The following is a 24,846-nucleotide window of genomic DNA, read 5'->3' as shown; positions in this document are numbered from 1 at the left end:
GGGACAGAAGAAGTGGTGAAAAGGGGAAATACATATACTTCCAAGGAGTGTTCACTGCAACACCTCCCCCATCTTAGTGGGTAACCAAAACTGATCAAGGTCAATTTAATTTAGGATACCTTAAAACCTTCATAATTATTAAACACAGGAGGGGTACATCTGATATTTCAACTGATGCAAGGGATGGGGTGGCAGGATAGATATTTACTAGCAAGAGTTACTGATTAGTAGTTCAGGCTGTACACATGTTTTTCACTATCTGCAGTTCTGCTGATATACACAAACTGCAATGAATCACATTTCATATACAGGTGAAGTACCAAAGACACAATAGAAAATTAAAGAGTACTTCAGCAACTAAAGAAATGTCAGTGGCTCACACCTGGGTGATTAGAACTCAGTATCCAGAAAGATTAAAAGACTACCTCTGTTCTTGTGAATTCCAAACTACCACATCGTGAAATGGAGTCAAGTGTAAGGTACAAGCTTTATTACACTAGATTGATGCTTCAGCATTAAGAAATAGATTTAGGATAGCAAAATGCTCCTGTTCAAAAACAAATACTCTGTGAATATCTCTGTCATGGATGGAACAGGCCTGAATAGGCCAAAACTAGGTTGTGAGCATGCCTGACTGCAGGTGTAAAAAGCTAAATGGAAGCCTTGCAGATTTGAGTTTCAGCAGTAGATGGTTGTTTATCGTTAGTCTGACGACCAATTACTTGACCGGTACCATTTTACCCTATGTTCTATGCTGATAGTGTAATAATGGTGTGCCAAGGTTTTTCTCCATATCTTAGTCAATTCTCGGTCATATGTTTGTTATGGACATTACAAATTTTGCAAAGTTTAAAAAAACAAAATCAGGAGAAAATGTGTGTTAAAGTATGTAAATGAGTGAAAAGCTATTCGTGAAAAGAGCACTTCTACTGAGAGAAGCTACTTGCAAAAATGTTTTGTAAAAAAAATATCTTACTAAAATATATTTTTGTTCAAAAATATCTCCGACAAGCAAAGATTACCTGAACCGAGAGGTTTTTAAACTTTGTGGATGATGTTTTAATCTTTGCCCATCCCTACATTGTATCTGGTTTATTGTGTATTCTGGATAATACTTCATGATTAGCCATTCCCTTTCCAAGGTTTAGAGTACATATGCTGACTGTACAGAAAAGACATTAGAAAGATGCTAGTGAGGAATTCTTCAAGCATGACTTACATATTGTGTCATTAGTATACCTTATACAAATTATTATAAACAAACTATTACTCAAGATAATATGAAATTAAATATCACCATTATTCACCTAAGGCTGAAGGTGTTTTCTTTCCTTGGGTGATCCAGCACTGTTTCACATCGGGCACCAGCCGTATTTATCGGGGGCACGTGAGCCACATTCTACAGGGAAGAGAAAAAAGCAAGAATTACCACCTCAGTTTCCTAATGAGATTCTGAGCTTCCTTACACTCATTCCAAAGCACACGCATCTATTCACTAATGTCCATTCTGGAAATGTATTTGAGCAATGGTATAGAATGGACGTTACTATTCATACCTTTGAAACATCATTTTCTGTTGCAATTGGATGACAAAGGACAGTTATCTCTCGTCCTCTTAATGTCTCATGAGATTTATGAGGTTCTAATTGCATAGTGACGCAAGACAGCTTGGTCTGCAACTGTGTGCGACCTACATTTCTTAACTTACTCAATCAGTCTTACTTAGCTGATTAAACATTTAAGATTTTACAAATCACCTGTATGTATGTATGTGCTTTTCCATAGTACGAACCTAGTCAAAAGCAAAGTGGCTTATCATAAAAGAGAAAAAAGCCTACTATGATCTCGCCTAACAACTTTCAGATGCAAACAGATAAAACATGGAAAAACATTAGTAAGTTAGATACCTCGGAAGCAATTTTTTTTAACCTTTTAGCCAAAACGTTATGTACTGAGATTGACTGCCTTTGTCCTCAAAAGGACATTATATTCACACCACCCTAGAGCAGAGGCATATAACTCTATCAACACAACAATAATATCAACTAGCAGCACCGCAGGGACCATGTTAAATAATTTTACTGAAGTAACAGCAGAGGGTATGGAGCTAGTTCATAAATGCAAAACCTTAGATACGTTACCATCTCACACCATGAGGCAAAAAACTCTTTAACCAACTATTCTACCCACACTGACATTTGCCAGAAGGGACCCATTATCCTTAGGTGTAGTCCCACAAAAAAGCAGTCTTCACTCCTCTACCTCAAGGAAACCCCTCACCAATTCCACAAATTTGTCTAGCTTTTAACATATTTCCATTCTCCCCCATTAGTTGAAAATTCTGGAGCAGGAGGTCAGAAAACAACTTCAAACGGTTATATAGTCAAGACCAACAGGCTGCATTTTGACTACAGCACAGTACTGGATTATTGCGGCAAAACTAGACAATCTATGTCCTATTGCTAAAGCTGGCAGATTTGGAGCCCTAATTTCATTAGATCTCGCAGCAGCATTTAACATCATAAGATCCTATTTAAAAAGCTAGAAGAGTGCGGGATTGGAGGCAATCACCTAGCTTGCTGGGAGTTAATCACAGACAGCAAATCGTCAGTCTTCAAACACATATGTTGCATGGTGCCATCCAAAATGTGGTGTTTCCCTGGGTGCGTGCGACCTGTCACCATTTTTCCTTAACCTGTACCTTGAATTTTGTTGAATTTACTGAGAAGCCATCACAGCACTTTTTACAAATCTCAGCTCATTTTTAAACTCACTCTTAACTCTGAAGAGAGGGGGGAAAGTTTCAGGAACATCATACTGGAAAGAAAAGTGGCCTATGGAGCGAAGGCCCTGTCGTCTCCAATCAATCAAATAAAAACCTAAACATTGGGATGAATAACTTCCTCAATCATATACACAAATTAACAAAGTGATTAATGTAAGCTTTTACCATCTATACCTCAGAAAAAAGATTACATTTGTTATGTACCTGTAACTCTCGTTCTCCAGTATTGGTATCTTTCATAGATTCACATGCTTGAATCATTACCCGTCATAGTGTTGGGAGTCCCACTGTACCGTCTGAAGCAGTAGAAGTATTATACATGCTTATAATGACAAAAGACATTGAATGCTGGCTTATCTACATAATTTATAATGAATGAAACTCCAGGCATTCAGGCGATAGCACCCTCAAAAACATTTTCTGTAAAGACATCTTCCCTCAGATTTTAAAGCGGAAATAGTCACCACTTACAAGAAGGAGAGCCTCTATGGGGGAGGGTGGATTACATGTGAATCTATAACAGATATCAATACAGGAGAAGAAAGGTTCTCCAGTATTGGTAACGTTCATAGATTCCCATAGCTTGTATCATTCCCCGTCGTCGGAATGGGAGTCTCTGTAAATTAAAATAACATAGCAGTAGGTACAAAAGAGAAAGAAAAGGCCTAGGCCTCATCTAATTTTGTGGCATATCCACCTCTTTTTGTAAAAGAGACCAAAATGATGCAACAACCAATCAGATTAGCCTCACCCCATAGAAACTTCCTGAGAGAACCTCAGAGCCTCAGATTTTCGTAACCGTTGTGTAACAGTATAACAAAACATGCTGAAGGCTGAGCTTTCCCAGGGGAGGAGGGTGGGTGCATGGGAATCTATGAAAGTTACCAATACTCGAGAACCAAAGTTTCAGGTAAGTAACTTGTTTTATTACTCCAGTATTGGAACTTTCATAGATTCCCAGAGCTTGTATCAGAGTAGCTAGCAGTCAGAAGCACATTTTGCTCTCTCATAGTTGTGTCGCCCTCTTTTTTTTTTTTTTTAAGAATGCATCAAGCAAAAGAACATTAAGAATAAATAGCAAATGCACATATAAACCCAAAATCAAAATGTGCCAATAACAAGAAAGAAAGGAAGGAGGGAAGAAAAGGAAAGTTCACCACTCAATGGAAGAGGTTCCTCAGGACTGCCTGGCCTACAGTAGTGTCTTCCTGTGTTGAGGCCTCCAGGCAGTAATGTCTTGTGAAGGTGTGCGTGCTGCTCCAAGTTGCAGCCCTGCAGATATCTTTGATCTGGACCCCAGCAAAGAGGGCCGCAGAAGAAGCCATGGACCTTGTAGAATGTGCTCGGACTCTACCCTCCAGGGGTTTGCCTGCTGCTGAATGACAAAAACATATAGCACTGGCCACCCACTGAGCAATTCCCTGCTTGGACAGGGGCAAGCCCTTGCGGGGAGCACTAAATGAAACACACAGTTGAGAAGATTTTCGGAATTCTTTAGTACGGTCCAGATAACAAACATCTCTGCACATCCAGAGAGTGGAGTGCTCTTTCCGCCGGCGTAGAGGGATGAGGGAAGAAAGCCTTAAGAATCACCGGCTCATTTAAATGAAAGTCCGAAGGCACCTTAGGTATGAACTTTGGATTAGTCCTTATAATCACTGTATTTTTCTTTAATTGAAGGAAGGGTTCCTGAATCGTCAGAGCCTGTAACTCACCCATTCTTTTTGCAGAAGCGAGAGCTAGGAGAAGCGCCACCTTCCATGAGAGGAATTTCAGATCTGCTCGATGAATCGGCGCAAAGGGGTGCTTCATCAGCTGGATGAGAACCAAATTCAAATGCCACGTAGGAGGCGGAGGCCTCACTGGAGGAACGACTCTAAAGAGGCCTTTGAGAAACTGCTTGACAATCCTGGCTTACCAGAGAGAAGGTCCAGATGCAGTGCGTCTATAGCGAGAAACTGCAGCCAAATGAACCTTTATGGATGAATGAGCCAGCTCCGCTTTAGCCAAACGCAGGAAATAGGGAAGAACTTGGTGAGGTTGAGATGAAAAAGGGTCAAAACCCTCCTGCTGACACCAGATACAGAATCGCTTCCATTTTAAACTGTATGTCTTGTTAGTAGAAGGATCTCTGGCCTGAGAGAGAACTTCCTTAATCTCCTCCGAGAGATCTAGCCCAAGAAACTCTCGCTGCTCAGGAGCCATTGTGTAAGGAGCGAGTGTCCGGATCCCAGACCAGGCCCTGGGACATCGTGAGAAGGTCTGGGACCATCCATAGCGGCCGTGAAGGGTCCAGGGAGATGTGGTGAAGTTCCGTGAACCAGAACTGCCTTTGCCAAGCTGGATCTATTAGGACCATCCTGCACTGCTCAGTTTTGATCTTCCTGAGTATTCTGGGTATCAACGGAATGGGGGGAAAAGCATACACAAATGCGCCTGACCAGGCTATCAAAATCGATTTCCCCAGCAATCCGTGAAGGTATATCTTGCTGGCGTAAAACTGGCATTTTTTTGTTTTCCGGGGTGACAAAGAGGTCTATTGAGGGTCTGCCCCACCGGTGAAAAATGTCTTCCAAGACAGTCGGGTTCATTTCCCATTTGTGGCTGACTGACGACTGCCTGCTGAGCATGTCTGCCTTTTCGTTTAGTACTCCTGGAAGATGTTCTGCCTTCAGTGATATCCTGTGAAGGATAGCCCACTCCCAAATCTTCTGGGCTTCCTGTGACAACGGATGAGATCTGGTACCCTCTTCTTTGTTTATATAGTGCATGGCCGTGGTGTTGTCCGTGTGGACGAGCACGGTCGATCTCTGCAGTCATGGAAGAAAGGCCCGTAGAGCCAAATGAATCACCCTGAGTTCCAGGAGATTGATATGGCGGTGCTGTGGCAACCAATGTCCGCTTACATGTAAGTCCTGTAGTACCGTGCCCCAGCCTTCCAGCGAGGCATCTGTAGTCACTACCTGGGGAGCTGGATCGATTATGAAGGATAGACCTTGGGATATATTTTCTTCCTTCGTCCACCACAAAGCAGCCTTTTTCATAGCAGGAGTGATCATCACCTTGTCGTCGAAGGATCTGTCAACTTGTCACCATTGCAGGTCGAGCTGCTCCTGAAGTGAACGCATCTGCAACCTGCAGTGAGGTATTAAAGGAATGCAAGAGGAAATTGTTCCTAGCAGGGATTTGTAACGCCGAACTGAAAGATACTTTCTTCCTCGCAACAACTGAGCACTGGTTATCAGTTTCTCTCGCCTTTCAAGGGATGGAGAAGCCTTGCTGAGAGACATACCTAGGATGGCCCCTAGGAATCGCGCCTTCGTGGACAGACAGAGAGATGACTTCTCCCTGGTGAGAGTCAGGCCCAGATTGCTGAACAGACGCGTGCATGCATCGACTGTTTCTTCCGCTGCATGTCTGGTCGGGGCCTTTAGCAACCAATCGTCCAAGTAGGGGGAGATCTGAAAATGATGCTTCCTGAGGGAGGCTGCCACTGGTGCCAGCACTTTGGTAAAGATCCTCGGCGCAGACCAAAGTCCAAAAGGTAGAACCTTGAACTGGAAGTGGCTCTGGCTACTGTAAACCGTAGAAACCTCCTGTGGGCTGGATGAATGGGTATGTGAAAATACGCATCCTCAAGATCGAGAGTGGCCATAAAGCTCCCAGGGTTGAGGAGACGTAAAATGTCCTGGAGAGACACCATCCGAAAGGATTGTCTTATGAGATAGGTGTTCAGCTCCCTGAGATCTAAAATGGGGCGCCACTTCTCCAGCGTCTACTTGACCAGAAAAAATCTGGAGTGAAACCCTCTCCCTTCTGAGAAAAGGGGACCGGCTCTACAGCTCCCTTGAGAAGCATCTGATTAACTTCAAGCCGCAGAAGACGCAGATGTTTCAAAGGTATGGCGGCAGGGGGCTTGGAAGATGAACAAACTCCGCGTATGGCCACATTGAATGATGTTGAGTACCCAACTGTCTGATGTTATCTGTTGCCAGTTGTGAAGGTATTAAGATACCCTGCCCCCCACAGATGTTGTCGAGGAGGGGGTTACAGCAGGAAGAGTCAGTGCGCCGCTGTTGTCGCTTAGTGGTGTCACGCCCTTGGGGATTCTGATTCCCTCTAGATTTAGACCTAGAGAAAGAAGAGGCCTGGCCTTGTCTTTGATGGTAAGATGGACGATAAGACAGAAGCGGTGAAGAAGGATAAAATTGCTGCTGGTATGAACCCCTGTAGGTTGTAGTACTTCTTCCCCTGGCTCCACGGAAAGGAATCTTTCGATATTGTAGGGTTCCCAAGGATCTTGCTGTCTCTGTATCCTTTTTGATGTCTTGGAGGGCATCATCAATATGTTTACCAAATAATGCCTCCCCATCAAACGGAAGGTCCAGGATTTTGTTTTGGACCTCCGTCCGGAACCATGTCGCCCTTAGTCAGACTTGGCGACGAAGAACAGCTGCGCCCGCTAGCGAGCGGAAAGCCGTTGGGGCAATGTCCATTGCACAGTCGATAATCTCAGCTGATGTAACCTCTCCCTCTTGCAATATTTTCTTTGCTTCCACCTTGGACTCCTGAGGCAGCTGGTCTAGATATGGTGAGAGGTCACACCACATCTGACGATCATACCTGCCAAGAATGGCCAACGCATTCACTACTCTAATCAAAAGACTTGCCATTGAGGAAAATCTTTTCCCAGCATTATCCAGGCGTCTGCCTTCCTTATCAGGAGGAGTAGTAAGGGGTGTAGAAGGGTTGAGTGATTTTCTCTGAGCCGCCTGGGATATCACCAAATCCGGCTTCGGTTGACCTGTTAAGGATGCTGGACTGTCGTCAGGGGCCTTTTTATTTTTTCTCCTTACGTGGCAAGACTGGAATGACAGTAGCCGGATTCTTCATTGCCTTTATACCTTCCTCCTAGACGTGGCTGACAATAGGAATGGAACGGACCGTCTTCCTATAAGGGTCTTTAAAATCATAAAGAAAACACTCAAATTAAACTGAAAGTTTGGGAAGTTCAAATCTGCATGAGGCTCAATTTGTGAAACCCCCCAATGTCTGCCGGGGGAGAATCAACTGCATCCGGTGTAGGAGAAGCTGGGGCCGGTATCACATAATTATCACACTCCGCACACTGGTCGGGCCTGCTGATACCGCTGTGATCCTCGTCTGAGGAATCAACCTGCACCTCTGGAACCACCTGAGGTATAAATGGACTGGTGACTTGCGGCTGTGATACCATCTGGAACGGTGGCCTTAGTGAAGCCACAGAAGAAGCTGGCGGAGCAGACACAGCCTACGCCAACGGAAGTGGAGAAGGAGGAGGGTGAGAATATCCTCCTATAGTCCAGCAACATGCCTTGAAGATCCGCCAAGAGGGAAGAAGGAACAGAAATCATCTTCTGGCTAGTGTCCTCCTGACGGTGAAAAGAGTGATGATATGAGTGCCCATGGAGGTATTCACCGTCAGAATCAGTGTCCTGGCACTTGACTAGAAGATGTGAAGGGCATAGCCAAAAGGATCATCCTCTTCCTCAGAATCTTCTTACTCATCCAGCAACAGCGCAGGAGGCAGAGGGGCAACCCTCCTCGGAGAAGTCATGTCCGGCGTGATTCTCGTCAAAGAAATAGTGATTTTCTCCGTCGACGAAGACGTAGTCGATGGTATCGTCGACGGTGGAGAAGAAAAAAAACCCATTGTCGACGAGGTCATCGACGGAAGACCCACCGACGATGAGCAGATCGTCGACAATGAGATGGGCGTAGTCGACACTATCGTCGACGAGACCGTCGACACTCCCGCTATAGTCACCGTCGTCGTTGTTGATGCCCTCGTTGACACCACAGTCGTTGCAGCTACCATCGTCGACACCCTCGTCAACATTTTCCTCGACATTGAAGTAGTTGACATCGTCGTCAACGAGCCCGTTGACACCAGCATCGACAGATGGAGACTCGAAGGCACCGTCGATGAGCCCGTCGATGGTAGTACCGTTTTAACCTGCACCTTTGCAGCCTTCGTCAACGGAGTCTTTCGCAGCGTCGTCGACGATTGCCTATCCTTGTCAGACTTCTCAGATGTCAGAGAAGAAGGCTTTTTAAAAGGTATAGAAGACTTTGCCACTGCTGCTGTTGAAGGTAGTCCTTCCGTCTCCTTTGCACCATGGTGAGGAGATTTGCTAGGACTCCGGCTCTCAGACTCACTGGGGTCTTTTTTGAGGCCTTTGCATGACAGTCTGTAGATGGTGAAGGGGAAGCCCCACCCCTCTTCACTGACTTTCTGGACGAAGTGGCAGATGACGAAACTTTGCTGTCACTTGACAGTGTTTCTTTTCTCTACTTTAGTTTGTGGAGCCAGGTGAGAAGGCGACCCTCACGGTCCCGGAGTCTTTGTGGAAAAGGTGTGACAAATCTTGCAGTTCGCTGCCTTGTGGTCCGGATACAGGCAGTAGATGCAGTATTTATGCCTGTCCTCCACATACAACCTTTTCTTGCCACAGGTGGAACAAGCCTTAAAAAGGGATTTTTTCTCTTTGTCAGACATTCCAAGAAGAAATATCAAACAATCTTGAAGAACAAACTGCAGAAAACAGTAGAACAGAGTTGAAGTGAGCAGAGCTCAAAGGAGACTCCCTTTGCACAACGTGCGCTAGAAAATCTGAGGCTCTGAGGTTCTCTCAGGAAGGTTCTATGGAGTGAGGCTAATCTGATTGGTTGTTGCATTATTTTGGTCTCTTTTACAAAAAGAGGTGGATATGCTACAAAATGAGATGAGGCCTAGGCTTTTTCTTTCTCTTTTGTACCTACTAAGTTATTTTTATTTACCGAGACTCCCATTCCGACGACGGGGAATGATACAAGCTATGGGAATCTATGAAAGTTTCAATACTGGAGTAACAAGAGTTACAGGTAAGTAACAAATGTTTTCTCCAGTATTGGATCTTTCATAGATTCACATGCTTGAATCAGAACAGTTAGAAGATATATAATAAACTATAATATCATGTTTATCGATCACAATAGGGGATGATAGGTACACATATCATCATATAGGCTCACCCTATTGGCAAGGATGTTGTGACACTGCTTGTCCCACAGCCGCATCACTGCATTGCGACGAGTCCAGGCAATAATGTTGAGTAAACATATACCTGTGTTTCCAAGTTACTGCACGGCATATGCTTTTAATAGGCACTCCAGCAAACAGGGCGGTTGTTGTAGAGACCGCTCTAGTAGAGTGAGCCTTAGTCTTTTCCCTCAAGGGCCTACCAGCCTTAAAGTGACAGAATTGAAGAGCTGCTGATATCCATCTTGCTCTGCTTGCCTCAGAAACTGGACCTCCTTTGTTTTGGTTTCTGTAGACAACTAACATTTGATCTGTAGTCCATAACTGCTCTGTACGATGCAAATAGAACTTTAAGCATCTCCTTACAGCTAGCATATGGAGTGTCTTTCCCGCAGCTGTCTGAGGTTTTGGAAAAACGTTGTAAGCACAATAGGTTTGTTCAGATGAAAATCCATCTAAACTTTAGGAATTAACTTGGGATTAGTCCTTAGCATCGCATCATCATCCTTAAACTGTAAGAAAGGTTCCTTGATAATGAACAATTGTATCCTACTCACTCTTTTGTCTGATGTCAAGGCTAGGAGTAACGCTACTTTCCATTTTAAGACTTTTATCTCTGCTCTGGGAATAGGTTCGAAAGGGAACTTCACTAATTGTGACAGTACTGTGTTAAGTTGCCCGGTTGGCAGCAGAGACTTTATCTGAGGGAATACTCTGAAGAAACTGTGCTATAAGCTGTTAGGCCATAACAAAGGGGATCCAGAAGTTCTTTGGTATCTTGAAATGGGCGTTTAGTGTACTTTAATCAAAGAGTGAACTAGGCCTCATCTAGCCAAAGAGAGTAGGTATAGTTAGACGTGTTCTGGAGGTGCTAATATAGGGTGAATTGTTGCGTTTTGGCACCAGAAGCAGAAGCGCTTCCATTTTAGTCGACATGTTCTGTAAGTGTTATACGTTCTGACTCTTGCAAGGAAATCTCTGCAGTACTATGGGATATTTAAATGTTGAAGCTCATGGTATTCTGGAGCCAGACCAATAAGTGCAGAGAAGTAGGGGTTTGGATGAACCACCTGCTTGTTGCTCATCAATAGCAAATGCTTCAGAGGTTCCAGCTGAATGTGATTCTCCTCTGACATTGGACTAGTGTTGCCTGTGCCACTGTGGAGCAATTAATAAAATCCAACTTGGTTTCCTCTTCATCTTTCTGAGGAGCGTGGGTATGAGAGGCAGTGGCGGCTGGCAACTATGACGAGTGGTGAGGCAGGCAAATGGGTGCATGCATGTGCGCTAACTCTAAGGTGCCTATGTTAAAAATAAATTAAATAAAACTTCAATCACCTTGCTCTTGCTTGCTGTACGACATGTCCTTCTTGTTCCGGTGTTCTTCTCCTCTCCCGGCTCCAGATCGGACCCCAGCCAACTCCCTGAACCAATCCTGCTGCTGCTCTCATGTGGGTAACCAGCAGGAGAGAAGCAGCAGGATTCGAGGTAGTGGCCGCCCCTCAGCACGCTTAAGCCACTGGAGGCCTGGAATTGCTCTCAACCCAGCTTTCTATCATGGCTGGGTTAGAGAGGTTTAGAGAGTGCATGTCTGGCTGCCCGTCGCAAAACAGATGGCCAAAGTGATAAGTGCACTTTAAACTTAAGTGCACAGGCAGCCCACCCCTCCACTCTGCTTCTACCACTCAGCAGGCCCAGACCCATCCTGACACTTGGTTAGGGATGGGTTAATGGAACATAAAATGGTAATAAATTAACTTTATTACCATTTTATTTTCCATCTCTGGGGCTTTTCTGGGAGCATTTTAGTAGTGGGGCGATGTTCCTCCATTCTAATGGAGGAGCCGCTCCCGATGAAGGGGATCCCTGACAACCTGATCAATAACGCATTACCCCCACAACCGTCTTGCATAAAAGCGTCATTTCTGGTTCTCCTGCAAGGCAAAGAGATCTAGTGTCAGCTAGCCCCATTTTTGCAAGATTGTGTTCAGAATGGATTGATTTAGTTTCCATTCATGGCAACTTTTACTTGTCCTGCCTAAAGTGTACGCCAAACTGTTGCTCACCCTTGGCCGATGTTCTGCTCTAATTATTACTTGATGTGCTAAAGCCCATTTCTAGATTTCTAGCGCCACCTGCGATTGGGTCAGAGATTTTGTGCCTCCTTGTTGGTTCAGGTATTCCATCCTGGTTGTGTTGTCTGTTCATATCAACACTAAAGATCGTTTTATTCTCAGCAAGAAAGCTCGTAGGGCAAGTGAGATTTCTTGGAGTAACAGGAAATGTATGTGCATATTTGATTGAGTGAGGGTCCATTTTCTGCTGTTTGGTAGATCCCCAACCTTCCAAAGCAGTGTTTATAGTAAAGACATGTTTGGGAATTTGGGGTAAGAACATTAGTCCTGATGAGAGATTGTTTGAGTTTATCCACCAAGGAAGAGCTGTTATCATAGTTAGTGTGATGTTGATGATATCTTCAGTGGGGCCTTCCATCTGAATCTATGTTTGTCTAATCCCTCCTGTAAAGGTCTCATCCTTAGGCGGGCGAAAGGAACTAGCAAAATGGCCAATGACATCATGCTTAGAAGTGATTTGAGAAGGCGAACAGAAACAGATTTTCTTTTTGATGAGATATGTGCTAACATTATGAGTTTCTTCTGTCTTTCTTTTGACAAGAATGCCTTGTCTAGTAATGTATTTAGAATTGCTCCCAGAAATATTATCCTCGTTGAGGGACTAAGGAGCGACTTTTCGATAACTGACTGTTAGGCCCCAGGACTGGAACATCTGTAGATAGGTCGTTGTAGCCTTTGATGCTTGTTGGGCAGATGGTGCTTTTATGAGCCAATCGTCACGTAAGGAAATACCTGGAGGCCTTTTTGTCTTATGTGGGTTGCGAGAAATTTGCGATGTCTCGGATGAATAGGGATTTGGAAATAAACATCATGCAGATTCAGGCTTGTCAAATGATCTCTGTGATTGAGGAGGTGCAGGATATCTTAAATGATTATCATAAGAAAAGATTGCTTTTTTAGGTATTTGTTCAATTCCTGAGGTTCAGAATGGGTCACCTTTCTAACGAGAATAGAAGCTCATTCCTTGTAGAGAATTTGGAACTTTCTCTATGGCACTGTTGCCTACCATAGCTAGCACTTCCTTTCAAAGTTGATGGAGATGAGGTGGGTGCCCTCAATTAGTTGGGAGTGTTGGGCAGAATGTAGGTGAATTCCAAAGTATGGCCATATGTGATGAGATCCAGTACCCATTTGTCTGATGTTATTTTTCGCCATTGATGAGAACATTTTGACATTTTGGCTCCCACAGGATAGAGTTCTGTAGGGGGCATAACCGGTACTATAAAGTTGTCACTTTTTTCTGCCCGTGATTCTTTCCTGCTTTCTCCCTGGTGGTTGCTTCGGGTAGGCTGCTGCTGGCGGTGCTCTATATGTTTGGTGTTGTTGGTGAGCTGGCCTCAAGGCCCGCGCTGAAAGGGCTGATAATTCTAATACCTCTAGTATCCTGGATATGAACAAGCATCTCTTCCGCTGGCACCTCTAAAAAGGTGTTTAACGAAACTGTTATGTGCCCAAAGACCTTGTGGTATAAGTGTCTACCTTTATTGCTTGCAATGCTTCATTGACGTGCTTGCCACACAGAGAGCCCCCATCGTATGGCATGTCCAATATTTTTGTTTGTACCTCAGGTCTGAATGTTGTGGCTTTTAACCAACCTTGGTGCCTAAGGACTGCTGATCCTGCAAGTTGTCGGAATCTGATTGAAGCTATATTCATAGCAAAATCTATCATTTCCAATGATGATCTTTCTTCCTCCTACTGAAACTTTTTTGCTGCTTGCTACTCTTTTGTCTACCTGCAGAAAATCCATATATCTGGTGATGTCTGGCCACATCTGCCAGTCATATCTGCCCAGTTTTGCCAGCGAATTGGCAGCATGGACTGTTGTTCCTGAAATGGTTGAGGGCCTCTTCCCAATGTTATCAAGGCATCTGTCTTATTTGTCAGGCGGGGTTGAGATCGCGTAGAAGGGTTCTTTGACCGGCATTGGACCGGCTATGTTATGAAAGAGTCTGGTTTCACTTGTCCAACAACACATGTTGGAGAGTCCTCAGGAGCGTTGTATTTTTGTATTGATCCCTGGCAGGACCTCTGAAACTTTGACAGGATTTTTCATAATTTTTTATTCCTTCCTCCCAGATGTAATCAACAATTGGAATCACCCTTACCGTCTTTCTAGTTTGTTCCTTAAAATCATATGGGAAACTATCTGATTATTTGATTGTTTTTGGAAGTCGAAAACGTTTGGCCACTCTCTCCATATGGATATGGAAACCGCCAATATCATCAAGTGGGGAGTCCATTGGTTGTGGTCCAGGAGGTGAAGGTGTCGGAATTAATCATCCCATTCATTGGACACAGACTGATTATCTGGTATTTCACCATCATCTCTATCGTCATCCGAGGAGGACGGGTCTTCCCAAGGAGGCATTGCAATATTAGATACCGGGGTTATTCTTGGAGTTGCAGGTGGTGGCATAGGGTCAGGCAATCTCAGTATTGGATGATCTGTGCGCATTGGAGATATTGACCTTGCAGGCTGAGGAAAGCATTTGTAGTAGTACTGTAACATGCCCTGTAGGTCTTGCACTAGAGCCACAGGAACCTGAAGCATGCTCTCTTGAGCTGGAGGTGGATTGAAATTTCTCCCCAAATTATCTAGGCTTCTCAATATATTGTTGTCCTTCATAGACATGTTCACAATAGTCCCCTTCATCTTCTTGGTACTTGACATTAAGTTCTGAGGGATTATGAGCTGTACCGAATAGCCCATCATCACCATCAAAGTGCTCCACATCTTAAAGATGAGTTGGTGGCAAAGGGGACACCTTGCTAGGCGAAGTATGTTCTGACCAGATATATTCCTGTATTGGTTTGTCTGTTGTTGATGGTATCATTGACAATGTCGTCAGGTCAGGTGTCAAATGTAACAGTGGTGGTTTCTTTGTCGACCGTTTTGTTGTGGACGATGTTGTTTTCATCGTCGGTTGTGCTGTCGACAATCCTGAAGATAAGGTCTTCACTAATGGTATCGTCGTCGAATAAGGTTGTTGTTGTCAACGGTGCTGTGGTAGCTGACATGGTGGTGGTCGTCATCACTGCCGCCGATGTAAAAGTTACTTACCTTCAGTAACGTAATATCTGGTAGAGACACAGTCTAGTCACAAATTACTTAACTTTTAAATTCTCCCTCGGCGCCAGTCTGGGTCGGAATTTTTTTTGCAGTTCCTGTGCGCACTGGTGGATGGCCACGTACAGCTCTGTGATGACGTTGACTCCGGCCATTACATCAATGGAGCCATATAAGTGCCCTTCGGCTCGCGAACTACAGTTTCATAAAGAAGAAACATCAAATGGTATGTTAATTCCTGACATGGATTTTAAAGAAAACCCCCAAAAGAATCAACAAAGCACAGGGCTACGTGAAACCCTGCACCTTGGTGAATAACCATCATGTAAGGGAAAAAAAACTTACACTCTATAGACCATTCATCAATGGTAATGAATGGTATTGCAAAAGCAAAACAAAACCTATTAAAAAGGACGCCAAGCTGTATAGGCACTATCACTATGTCATGTAATGGTGTGACATGACATAGTGATAGTGCCAATAAAAGGTATGATGATACCAAACAAAGACTTTCAAAGAAAGAACAAATAAATCAATACTGCTCAGAGGGGTCTAATACAGTGTAAAAGAGAGAACACTTTTGGAAATAGATGGTATGGCAACATCTAAATAAAAACATGTAGCCCGACCAAGTGGCCTGTTGAGTCCCAACATTAGTCGAGACAGTGATCACTGGTATATAAAACCAGTACTGAAAAAGGGTATAACCCTTACCTCATAGGTTGTTCTCAGAGTGGGGAGGATGGGCAGGGTGTTAAGGAATCTGTGGCTAGACTGTGTCTACCAAATATTACGTTACCAAAGGCAAGCAACTTTTACATCTGATAGAGACATCTAGCCACAGATTCCTTAACTTTTGAATTAAATACCATATCTATAGATCCTGGAGGACTATCTGCTAACTAACTCTACGCATGTTCTCAAAGAGAACCTGCCGGTCATACCTAACAACCGACCAAATGCACGCAGGAGAAGCAGAACAAGAGCTTGGCTCTTAATAGAATCCAGGATCACTATCACAGAACATATACATATACATAATAAACAAACCTACAGACATTCGGGCCTTGAGGAAATAAAAGTGGGGTAAACCCCTAAACAACCATCTGACGGTTATCAGATATTATCGTCTATCCCTAAAATGGAAAGAGAACTCGTTGACCAAAAGGGCCAAGAGCAAGACAAACGCCATGAAATCAACATTGTTCATGACAATAAAGAAATATCACAGAAAGATCTGTCCTGATAAAATCTAAAAGAAGGACTCTCAGAACTCATTCCCATTATATCAAGATGAATGAACATCAAAAGAAAGATGAACAATAATACCTCCATGGTATAAAAAAATTTGTTTGAACAAAATGATCACTCAAAGGTTACATAATGCACTGTAAAGAATCTAAAACGACACCCAATAGATTTGAATTGCATATAGATGTATGTATATATATATATATATATATATATATATATATATATCACTTACCGTGCAATCAAGCACGCGTGCACTCCACTCCAATAATAACACCGACTCTGATAGTAGCGCCAAAGAAGATTTATTTCAATGCATCGAGCCAACAAGCACCCAACGCGTTTCGGCGAAACCGCCTTGCTCACGGGTCAACTCATTACTCTTACGGGTGGACATTTAAACAAAACATTACATGGGCATGTGACGTAAGTACATTAACAGTGAAAATGGAGTTGAGTTCAAAACAAGAGAAAACTGTCGGCCATCTTGTAAAAGTGTCAGAAAACACGACATGATCATCTTAAAACAATAGATGAAAAGTAATCCTTTCTCATCACAGATTACAGATATTCAATTCGTAATGGTTAAGATAATATATCCAATTTTTTACTGATACTCATAACATAATATGTCATGTCAAATAGTGTTATTCAACCGCACTGCAAACATGGATGCCGTTTTTCCCAATAGTTGTTTATACGAGTGCAAGAACTCCGATTGTACTCGTATAAAGAATTATTGGGAAAAACGGCATCCAGTATACTTAATATCTAACAAGAACTGAGAAATCGGACCAAAAGCACTTTACAATATTATTGAAAAAGGAAATGCACCTATTAGTGCAGTAACAAAATACATCATAAAGAAAAATCAAAACAATAAAAAGAAATCATACATACAATGAATCCTTATCAGCAACAAGCGCATACGGCCACACTTGTGATATGAAACAAAACTTGATGGTACGTCATACAAGGACCTATATATATATATTGTTTACACTTCTTCAAGAAACAACAGCCATGATGTCTCAAGGATTGTTAAGCACAGAGAAAATAAGATGCTTACCCCAAGATGACAGGTAATAGCTAACCTTTAAACAGGCGCAAAACGCACTGAAGGAGAATAAAAAGAAGAGCTTTCTATGAAGCCTAAAAACTCCTACCATGAAATGTATGACCGAAAATAGCCATAACTGTTTCAGACACTGCCTATCAGACAGCTTACGTCACAGAGTGCACACTACCATGTTCCAAAATAGAACAAAGGAATCACCTATATCCACCCACAAAGGAGAAGGCCACTAACTTGTGTATTCCAAAGAATACACCATATACTCTGAATTTACCAACACAACTCTTCAAAAATTGAAGCACTTAAAATAAATATGCAGTCCGCTCAAGAAGAGTAAGCGAACTGCACTGATTAGCTTGGCTAAGAAAAACCAGAGGGGCATGTAATGTATCAGAAGCTCAAAAAAGGGTATAACAAGAGAAAAAGAATGGCTATTAGCTCACAACGGTAGCCCTTGAAAGCCCGTATATAACGAAGTCCAAAAAGGACTAGGACCACGTAATTAGTACACCTAAAAAGCTATACAATAGTCAACTAATACTCTAAGTAGAATAAGACATAACCCCAACAAAGGGTATGAACCCTTGAGACTAAGCTCCTCATCAGAGTAACATAAAAGAACAAACCAGCTACACAGCTGCAAAGATGATCCGGAGATTAGAATAGTCAAATCTGGAGCCAAAACCTCTTGCAGTAAGCAATAAGTAGTGCTTAACACTTCAACAGCATAAGTTCAACAATAGCAGAGGCAGGATTTACATTCTCAATCCTAAAGATCCACGACCGAGGCTATATAAAAGATAAGCAAAAGACCTGATGAGGCCAAACTACAAGTGACCAGCCATGAGGCAGTGTATCGCTGCATCTGCATGGCTGTGAAAATAGTAAAACACAGTCAAAGGTCATATCTTTCAAGCTCTCCTGAACATTATTGGGAATTTTAAGTCATGCAGCAAGCACTATGAAGGGTGACAGATCAAGCCAGAGTTCTTCCAATAGAATCGGTGGTGTCCATTGCCAACTTGATATTAAACTTTGCCGTCTCACGGCCATCTTGCGCAAGCTGAAAGAGTTCAGCCCTGACCCCCTTCAGGAAGGTAAGGAAGCGGATGGGTGACAGTCCCATACAGCACATGAAGCCCTGCCTTAGACACAAGAGGTGTTTAGCGACCTCAAGGCGGAACTGTCGAAGCAAAGATATTTCGGGCACACAGATCTAATCACCTAGATGCTCTACCTTGTGGAAGTAAGGAGAAACATCTAGATTCAGTGAAGTCGTAACACCTTGCACGACGAACCCTTTAGTAGAAGGATGTTGAGAAAGACAAGCAGGGTTGTCCGGAGCAAGACGATGGCGAAGGGAAATGACATGATGAACAGAGTCACCGGTCACTGGCCTCGCCGAAGTTCCCAGGAGAATATCATACAGAGACTCTCCATAAGGCAGTAAGGGTTCAACACCTGTGACATCCTGGTGATGTAGTGTAGTTCCTATTATCCCAATAGGCTCTGTGCATTGGAATAATACCTTCAATAGCATAGACCTAGAGCAGAGGTTAACTAGGTCTTCTACTGACGATATTAGACTTAAAGTTTTGTGTTTGCCAGCTAGCTCAGAGTTCACTAGAAACTTTCTCGAATAGGCAGGGAGGAGTTTAACCTCTCTGGATAGACAAGAAGGGATTTAGTTTCTGACAACCATAGAACATGACAACTTTGCTCTCCCCTAATCAAGAGTGTATCTCTAGAGTCGTGTGAAAACAAAAGACAACTTATTTTACTCAGTCAGTTCAGTGCATTCTTAGTTTCACCAGATTGTCGAGAAAAGGAAGAGACGGGCGTGTTCAATAAAAGATGTTATTTATTGATCAGTCTCTTTTCTCGTACAAGAGAAATGAATCGCTATTATTGCAATACTTATGGTTAAGTAAAGTGCATACAGTAAAAGCAGAATTATAAAATAATACTGTAAAAGCATTGATATGGTTTCTAAGCCATATGATGTTTAAAATGGATAAAATAGATACATACATATATACATTTGACTAATCGTACTCAACTGGTGCTTCTAACCACGCCTACCCCAGTGTACCTGACCTAAGCCTAATATGTGGGCGGGAGTAGATAAGTAGCAGTTTAAGTTAAGGTTGTTTTGCCAAGGGACTGACTCAAGAATTCTCTGCAAGGGGTTATTCAGCTCTGTACCTGGGATCTAGAAGGTTGGAGGGTTGGTATCTCTTATCCCAGGTCTTGATATTCCAGCTGCCTGCGAGGGCGGCTAGGAAGCGCCGGAGCTGGATTTCTCGGCAGGAGAAAAGTCAGCGTCTCGTTCTCAGCGCGTCAGAAAGGCGGGGCAGCGTCTGTGGGCTTCGCTCTCAGCTGGGCTCCTCGATATGTCTCGCTGCTCCGATCTCGTCACCACCGCGTGTGTTTGCTTAAGGCAATGTCGGTAATATTTATACCTGAAAGGTGCCGAGATTGACGTAAGGATGGACATAAATACGTCAATAAGGATGTCATACGGACTGGTCGTTAGCACATTCTTTACTGAAGTTCTCGGTGAAATCAAAACAATGGCTGCAGGGATTTTCCCAGGTTGTCATAGGTTTGATTTGTTTCGAGAACTCCGTATGCCTATTAAGGGGCTGGAGAAATAGTGCGTGCCTAATGAGGTGGCGTGCGCTATGACCTAATCAGATAACGCGCTTCTGTGCCGTGGTGTGGATAATCAGATAACGGGTTTCAGCGCCGTTGGGTGGCTGCTAGTTAATTATTAACCAGACCAGGGTCAGAAATGGGGGGATCGATACAGTACCTATAGGAATACATCACACCCACTCCACGTAGACTATGTCCATATTTACAAATCTAGGCATAGTAAACAAAGCTAGTAGTGCATGTGTATACCGTACTACCCAAAAATACATTCATATGCATCTTGAAAACCGGAAACATGAAATATACGAAAGATAAGTATTGCACTACATGCACTCAAGCAGTATAATAATGCTAAATCTATTACGCATATTTTTTAAATCAGCATGAATATAAAATGCGAAAATAACACATGAAATGGCTCTTAATACAGAAGAAAAGTGCGAGACCATTTCATCACAAAATAAAATACTCATGAACATGCCAGGGGGCAGCTAATGTCTCTAAAGTACCTAAAATAGAAATTTAGTTCTCTAAGAATAATTTCTACTTTAAGCAGAAGATAAGTGTCCCGATAATATTACAAATATTTTGGGGCTGTTTGAGAGAAAAAAATTATGTCCCGCTGTCCGTAAACTGGAGAAAAAGTGTTCATATTACTTTATTATCAAAGTTGAAGGCCAAATTCAGGGTGTTGGGAACGCCGTGTGCTAGCTTGCTCAAAGTCATTATTTCTGCTCTGGAGAGAACATCATACCATTTAGACTGTCGAAAAAGCTGTCAACAGCTTCCTGTGAAAGTTCCACTAACTCGGAAAAAGTTGTTACCATGCATTCATGAGCATGATTGCCTTCATTGATGTTTTGTTCAGCATAGCTGACAGAAGGTCGTACCTGATCGATGCTGCTTTCATCTCGTACTTCACTTCCCCTCAATCGTAGTGGTGAAGTCTCCACGAATGCTGTCATCAGGATTGGTAGCCGCTGGGGACAGCACAATGCATGAGCCATTACCGGACCCAACAAGGTTTCTGCGTCCATTGGCACATCTGATTGTAGTGTTAGACAGGTGTCCAACACGCATTCTTCGCCGCATAGCAAGCACCTTAATAAAGGCAAAACACAACGTTGCCACATCGGTCTAAATGAAAGAAACCAAGTCATGTTCAGGTCTCTAAGCCGGGCTAGTCCAAGGACTTTAGTTATCCGGTCCCGGTAGCCAATGGCTAGGATTGTTTCTTCCCTTGTCGCAGGTGTTTCGTCTGTGACACGGTTTGCCATAGCGAAATAACAGGATCAAAAATAGGATACCTGCCACTAGTCCCAAAAGGAGGGGAAGTCCGCCAAAAATGGAATGGACAAAATCAGGAAAAATACCCAGGATGGCTTTGAATGGAGTTAAAGCACCCGAAAACACTGCTTTAAATACACTGGAGACACCAGTGGTATCAGAAATATTTAAGATTTCGTTCAGTATTTCTGCGAAATGTATGGGGGAATTAGTTGATAACAATGAATGAATCTCCGCCGTTGTCCTTGCAACTTGGAGATCATACGTTTCTTTTGATGACGTTAGCCTGGTCGGCGTCTGTAGGAGCACTGTCTTCATTCTGCTTAAAGTATCAATTCGAATAGAAGCAATTTTCAAGTTGGGCCATAACCTTGCCTCCCTGTCTGGTGAAGCGCTGGGGAACAATACTCGTTCACAGCACATGACCTTCGCAGTCACAGTTATGAGATAAGTTTTTCCGGGCAGCAAACTACAACATCTGTGATCTACTATTAGAATGTAACTCCCGTTCGATAGTCTCCTAAAGAATGGTTCTATTTGTGTTGCAGGTGTGCCTAGCTGGTGACATGAAAGGTTATTTGAAGTCCCTTCACAGGCTCCATGCAAACTAATACCTTGACACAGAAGTGTACCGCTTAGTGACCTCGCACAATTATTGCCACTAAGAAGCACTTTCTGGCCTTTATTACTGACACATGAGTGTGTATAGGGCAAGTTCCATGTTGACTTAATGTACCCTTTACCCAACCTTTCATACTGGCCTGCCTGTATATATTTTTGGCAGTATTGAAACCTGAAAGTAGATATAGGAATATTAATTATCCCATGTATTATCCATTCAATGACAGGTCGTTCTGACATTGTCAATGGTAATCTCTCGAGTTTCTCAATGCTCAGAATTGTATAATCAGCACCCTTCTGTGCCATACTGATTTGTTTATCAGTAAGGTTAAAGATATTAAATAGTGACGTTGTGTTGATTAAACGCCAAGGCACATAGCCTGAACGTAGATTTTGTAACGTCCAGCCAAGTTGTACAATAGAACGCAATAGGAACTGACCGTGTTGTAACAACAGTAAGTCTTGCGATATTATGTCGATTGCTGAAGACACAATGCTATCCAGAGAGTATATTCTGGAGGACAGAGTCATTAACCCATTGTCCACCACAGAAAGTGATTTTTCCAAATTAATACGGTCAATTTCCCGTATTTTTTCTGCTGTCTCAATTTGAGCTACTTTCCAGGCTTCGTTATAAGCTGCATATATAGAGGCCGCTACGAAACGTTTTTGACGCTGTTTGCGTGGTCCCATGATGAAATCACGCAAGTCAGCACCTTCTTGAAGTAAAGTTAGGTGTTGCTTAATTTCTGCCAGTGTGGATGTTTGTAGCCATTGAAGGCAGAGCTTGCCCACACTGTACGTGGTAATTATCCCTGGATGTTGTCTTTGGGAATATCTAGGGTCTGGCCTGGTCAATGTGAACCCCTGTGTTTTGTTCAGGAATCTGTCTTGACAGTTATTTGTATCTGTGGGCCAGATCAACCATTGTTTCCAATCAGGATGTGTTCTGTTTTGGTTTAATATATGGTTTACGTCTATCTCAACATCTATAGAGCTATTACTGTTCACTGTTGGCTTTGGAATAGACGGTTTGTTTAAATCTTTGATTTTGGCTAAGCCAAGACAGGTAGTTTGTTGAATAGTGTCATTCAAAAATATAATTTGTTCTGGGATCATGCAGGCTCTAAACAATGATTCTATACCTTGTACTTGCCAATCTCTTGTACCCCAAACAGTTTTTGCTTCAATGTTATTGTTCCAGAATTCAAAACCAAATGTATTCATTTGCTCAAAAAATGAATCTCAATATATCAATTTTGCGTTTGTAAGCATGGTCTTCATACCTGTCTTATTTGACAACTTAAAATAAAATGTTTCTGCATTACTTGTGTTAAACCCTGAAAAGTATGAATATTTATCATAAAATGATTTCGAGCTACCTTTTGGAGGAGTAGCACAATGTTCCCATTGGTTATAATTTAAAATATTTCTAGGATTTGCAGATTTATGTAGGTAATGGTTACCATAGTGGTTGTAGCAGAACATTTGATCATAATTAGACGAACCCTGCAAATAATCATGTTCTGTAAATTTAGCAGACATCACTAAGTCAGACATCATATCATTAATACTTTCAAAGTCCCAATCATCAGCAAATGTGCTTGGTTTTACAAAGTCACTTATTGAGATCTTGAATTGGTGTGGATATTTCAGGATTTCAACCGGACCGTAGATTTCATAATCAGTATTGTCCCATGCTACCCCGCCGGGTATAGGATTGGCTGTGAAGTTGACTGAAGAAAGTTCTCTTTTCTCGACGTGTGAAGATGTGTGTGGTTTAAGGACCAAGTTGATTTTCTGGCTTGCTGTGTCCATTTTAGCATATCTTCCCTCAATGAAATGTCCCAAGCATAGTACCATGATGAGCCAAAGTATGAGGACAAATGCACCTAATGCCACCCAAATTTCAATCCATGGAGAAATCAGATAAGTTGCTTTCAATTGTTGAAAAAGTTCCCTTGCTTTATCTTTAAAGGTTTTTGTTGATGGCTGTTTCTTAGATTCACTCAGATCTTCAGATGAATCATCGAAGTTGATGAAGTAGCCGGATGCTGTTCTGTCTATTGTTCCAATTGCTTCTGGATTACCTTTAGTTCTAGAAGTTTCCTTTGTTTCATCAGCCTAGTCATATGTTACTTCATTGTAGGTTGGTGTGTCTCGACTAAATGTTTTTATTTGGGTTTTTAGAGGTTTAAGTTCCATTGCTTTGTTGCATAGTCCTTGTTGATGTTCCGTAGGCATTTCGAATGTGATCAGCCTCTTAGTTTGAACCTCTGTATTTGTAGCAAACCTTGGTGTTCTACTACTTATTGGGAGTCCACTTGGCCTACTGTTTGTTATCGGCCACATGATTGTGGTTTTACCAGGTCGATGGATACAACTCTGTTCTCCTTTTTACCAGCAAGGGGCGGTAGTACTACTGATCTTGTCCCGTTGATAGACAAGACAGGAACTGCTTTTCTGTACGAAGGCCCAAATTCCTTCTTTACCGCGATCTTCTCTCTGACTAGATCCCCGACTTTTGGAATCCAGACAGGCCTTGCTGGGACAGGCGGTTTCTCTTCAGTGGTTGTTGGCTGTTGTTTCAACTTTATGTTGCTCAGGTCTTTCCTTGTTTCGTTTAAGTCCTGTAAAATAGCCAAGCGATCTTTGTTATCAAAGCTTTTATCTTTAACCACTGAAGTCTGACTATCAAGATCTCGAATCATCATTCTAGTCCCGAACAATAGTTCGTACGGACTGAGTCCTTTCAGAGAATTTCTCGGCAGGTTATTTAGACTACGTTGGACACTTATTAGATGTTTGACCCACCCAGCTCCCGAACCTAATACCTTCGCTGTTATAGATTGCTCCCTGCCTTTGGTTTTTTCTTTACACCATCCCGTATCCCTCAGGAAGGAA

At 42.7% G+C, this 24,846-nt stretch overlaps 1 protein-coding gene across 2 annotated transcripts in view; it reads right to left on the bottom strand.

Annotated features, from left to right (window-relative positions):
* Positions 1-24,846, bottom strand: part of SPTBN5 (spectrin beta, non-erythrocytic 5) — a 2,054,098-nt gene that overhangs the window by 117,840 nt on the left and 1,911,412 nt on the right. For both annotated transcript variants that reach the window (XM_078659643.1, XM_078659644.1), the window contains exon 67: positions 1,308-1,399. In XM_078659643.1, the coding sequence (XP_078515769.1) occupies positions 1,308-1,399 (92 nt within the window). The remainder of the gene's footprint in view (positions 1-1,307; positions 1,400-24,846) is intronic.

This window comes from Lissotriton helveticus, chromosome 9 (assembly GCF_964261635.1).
Source record: "Lissotriton helveticus chromosome 9, aLisHel1.1, whole genome shotgun sequence".
Lineage (NCBI taxonomy): Eukaryota > Metazoa > Chordata > Amphibia > Caudata > Salamandridae > Lissotriton > Lissotriton helveticus.
The sequence above is the reverse complement of the archived record's forward strand: the minus strand, read 5'-3'. Positions and strand labels throughout refer to the sequence as shown.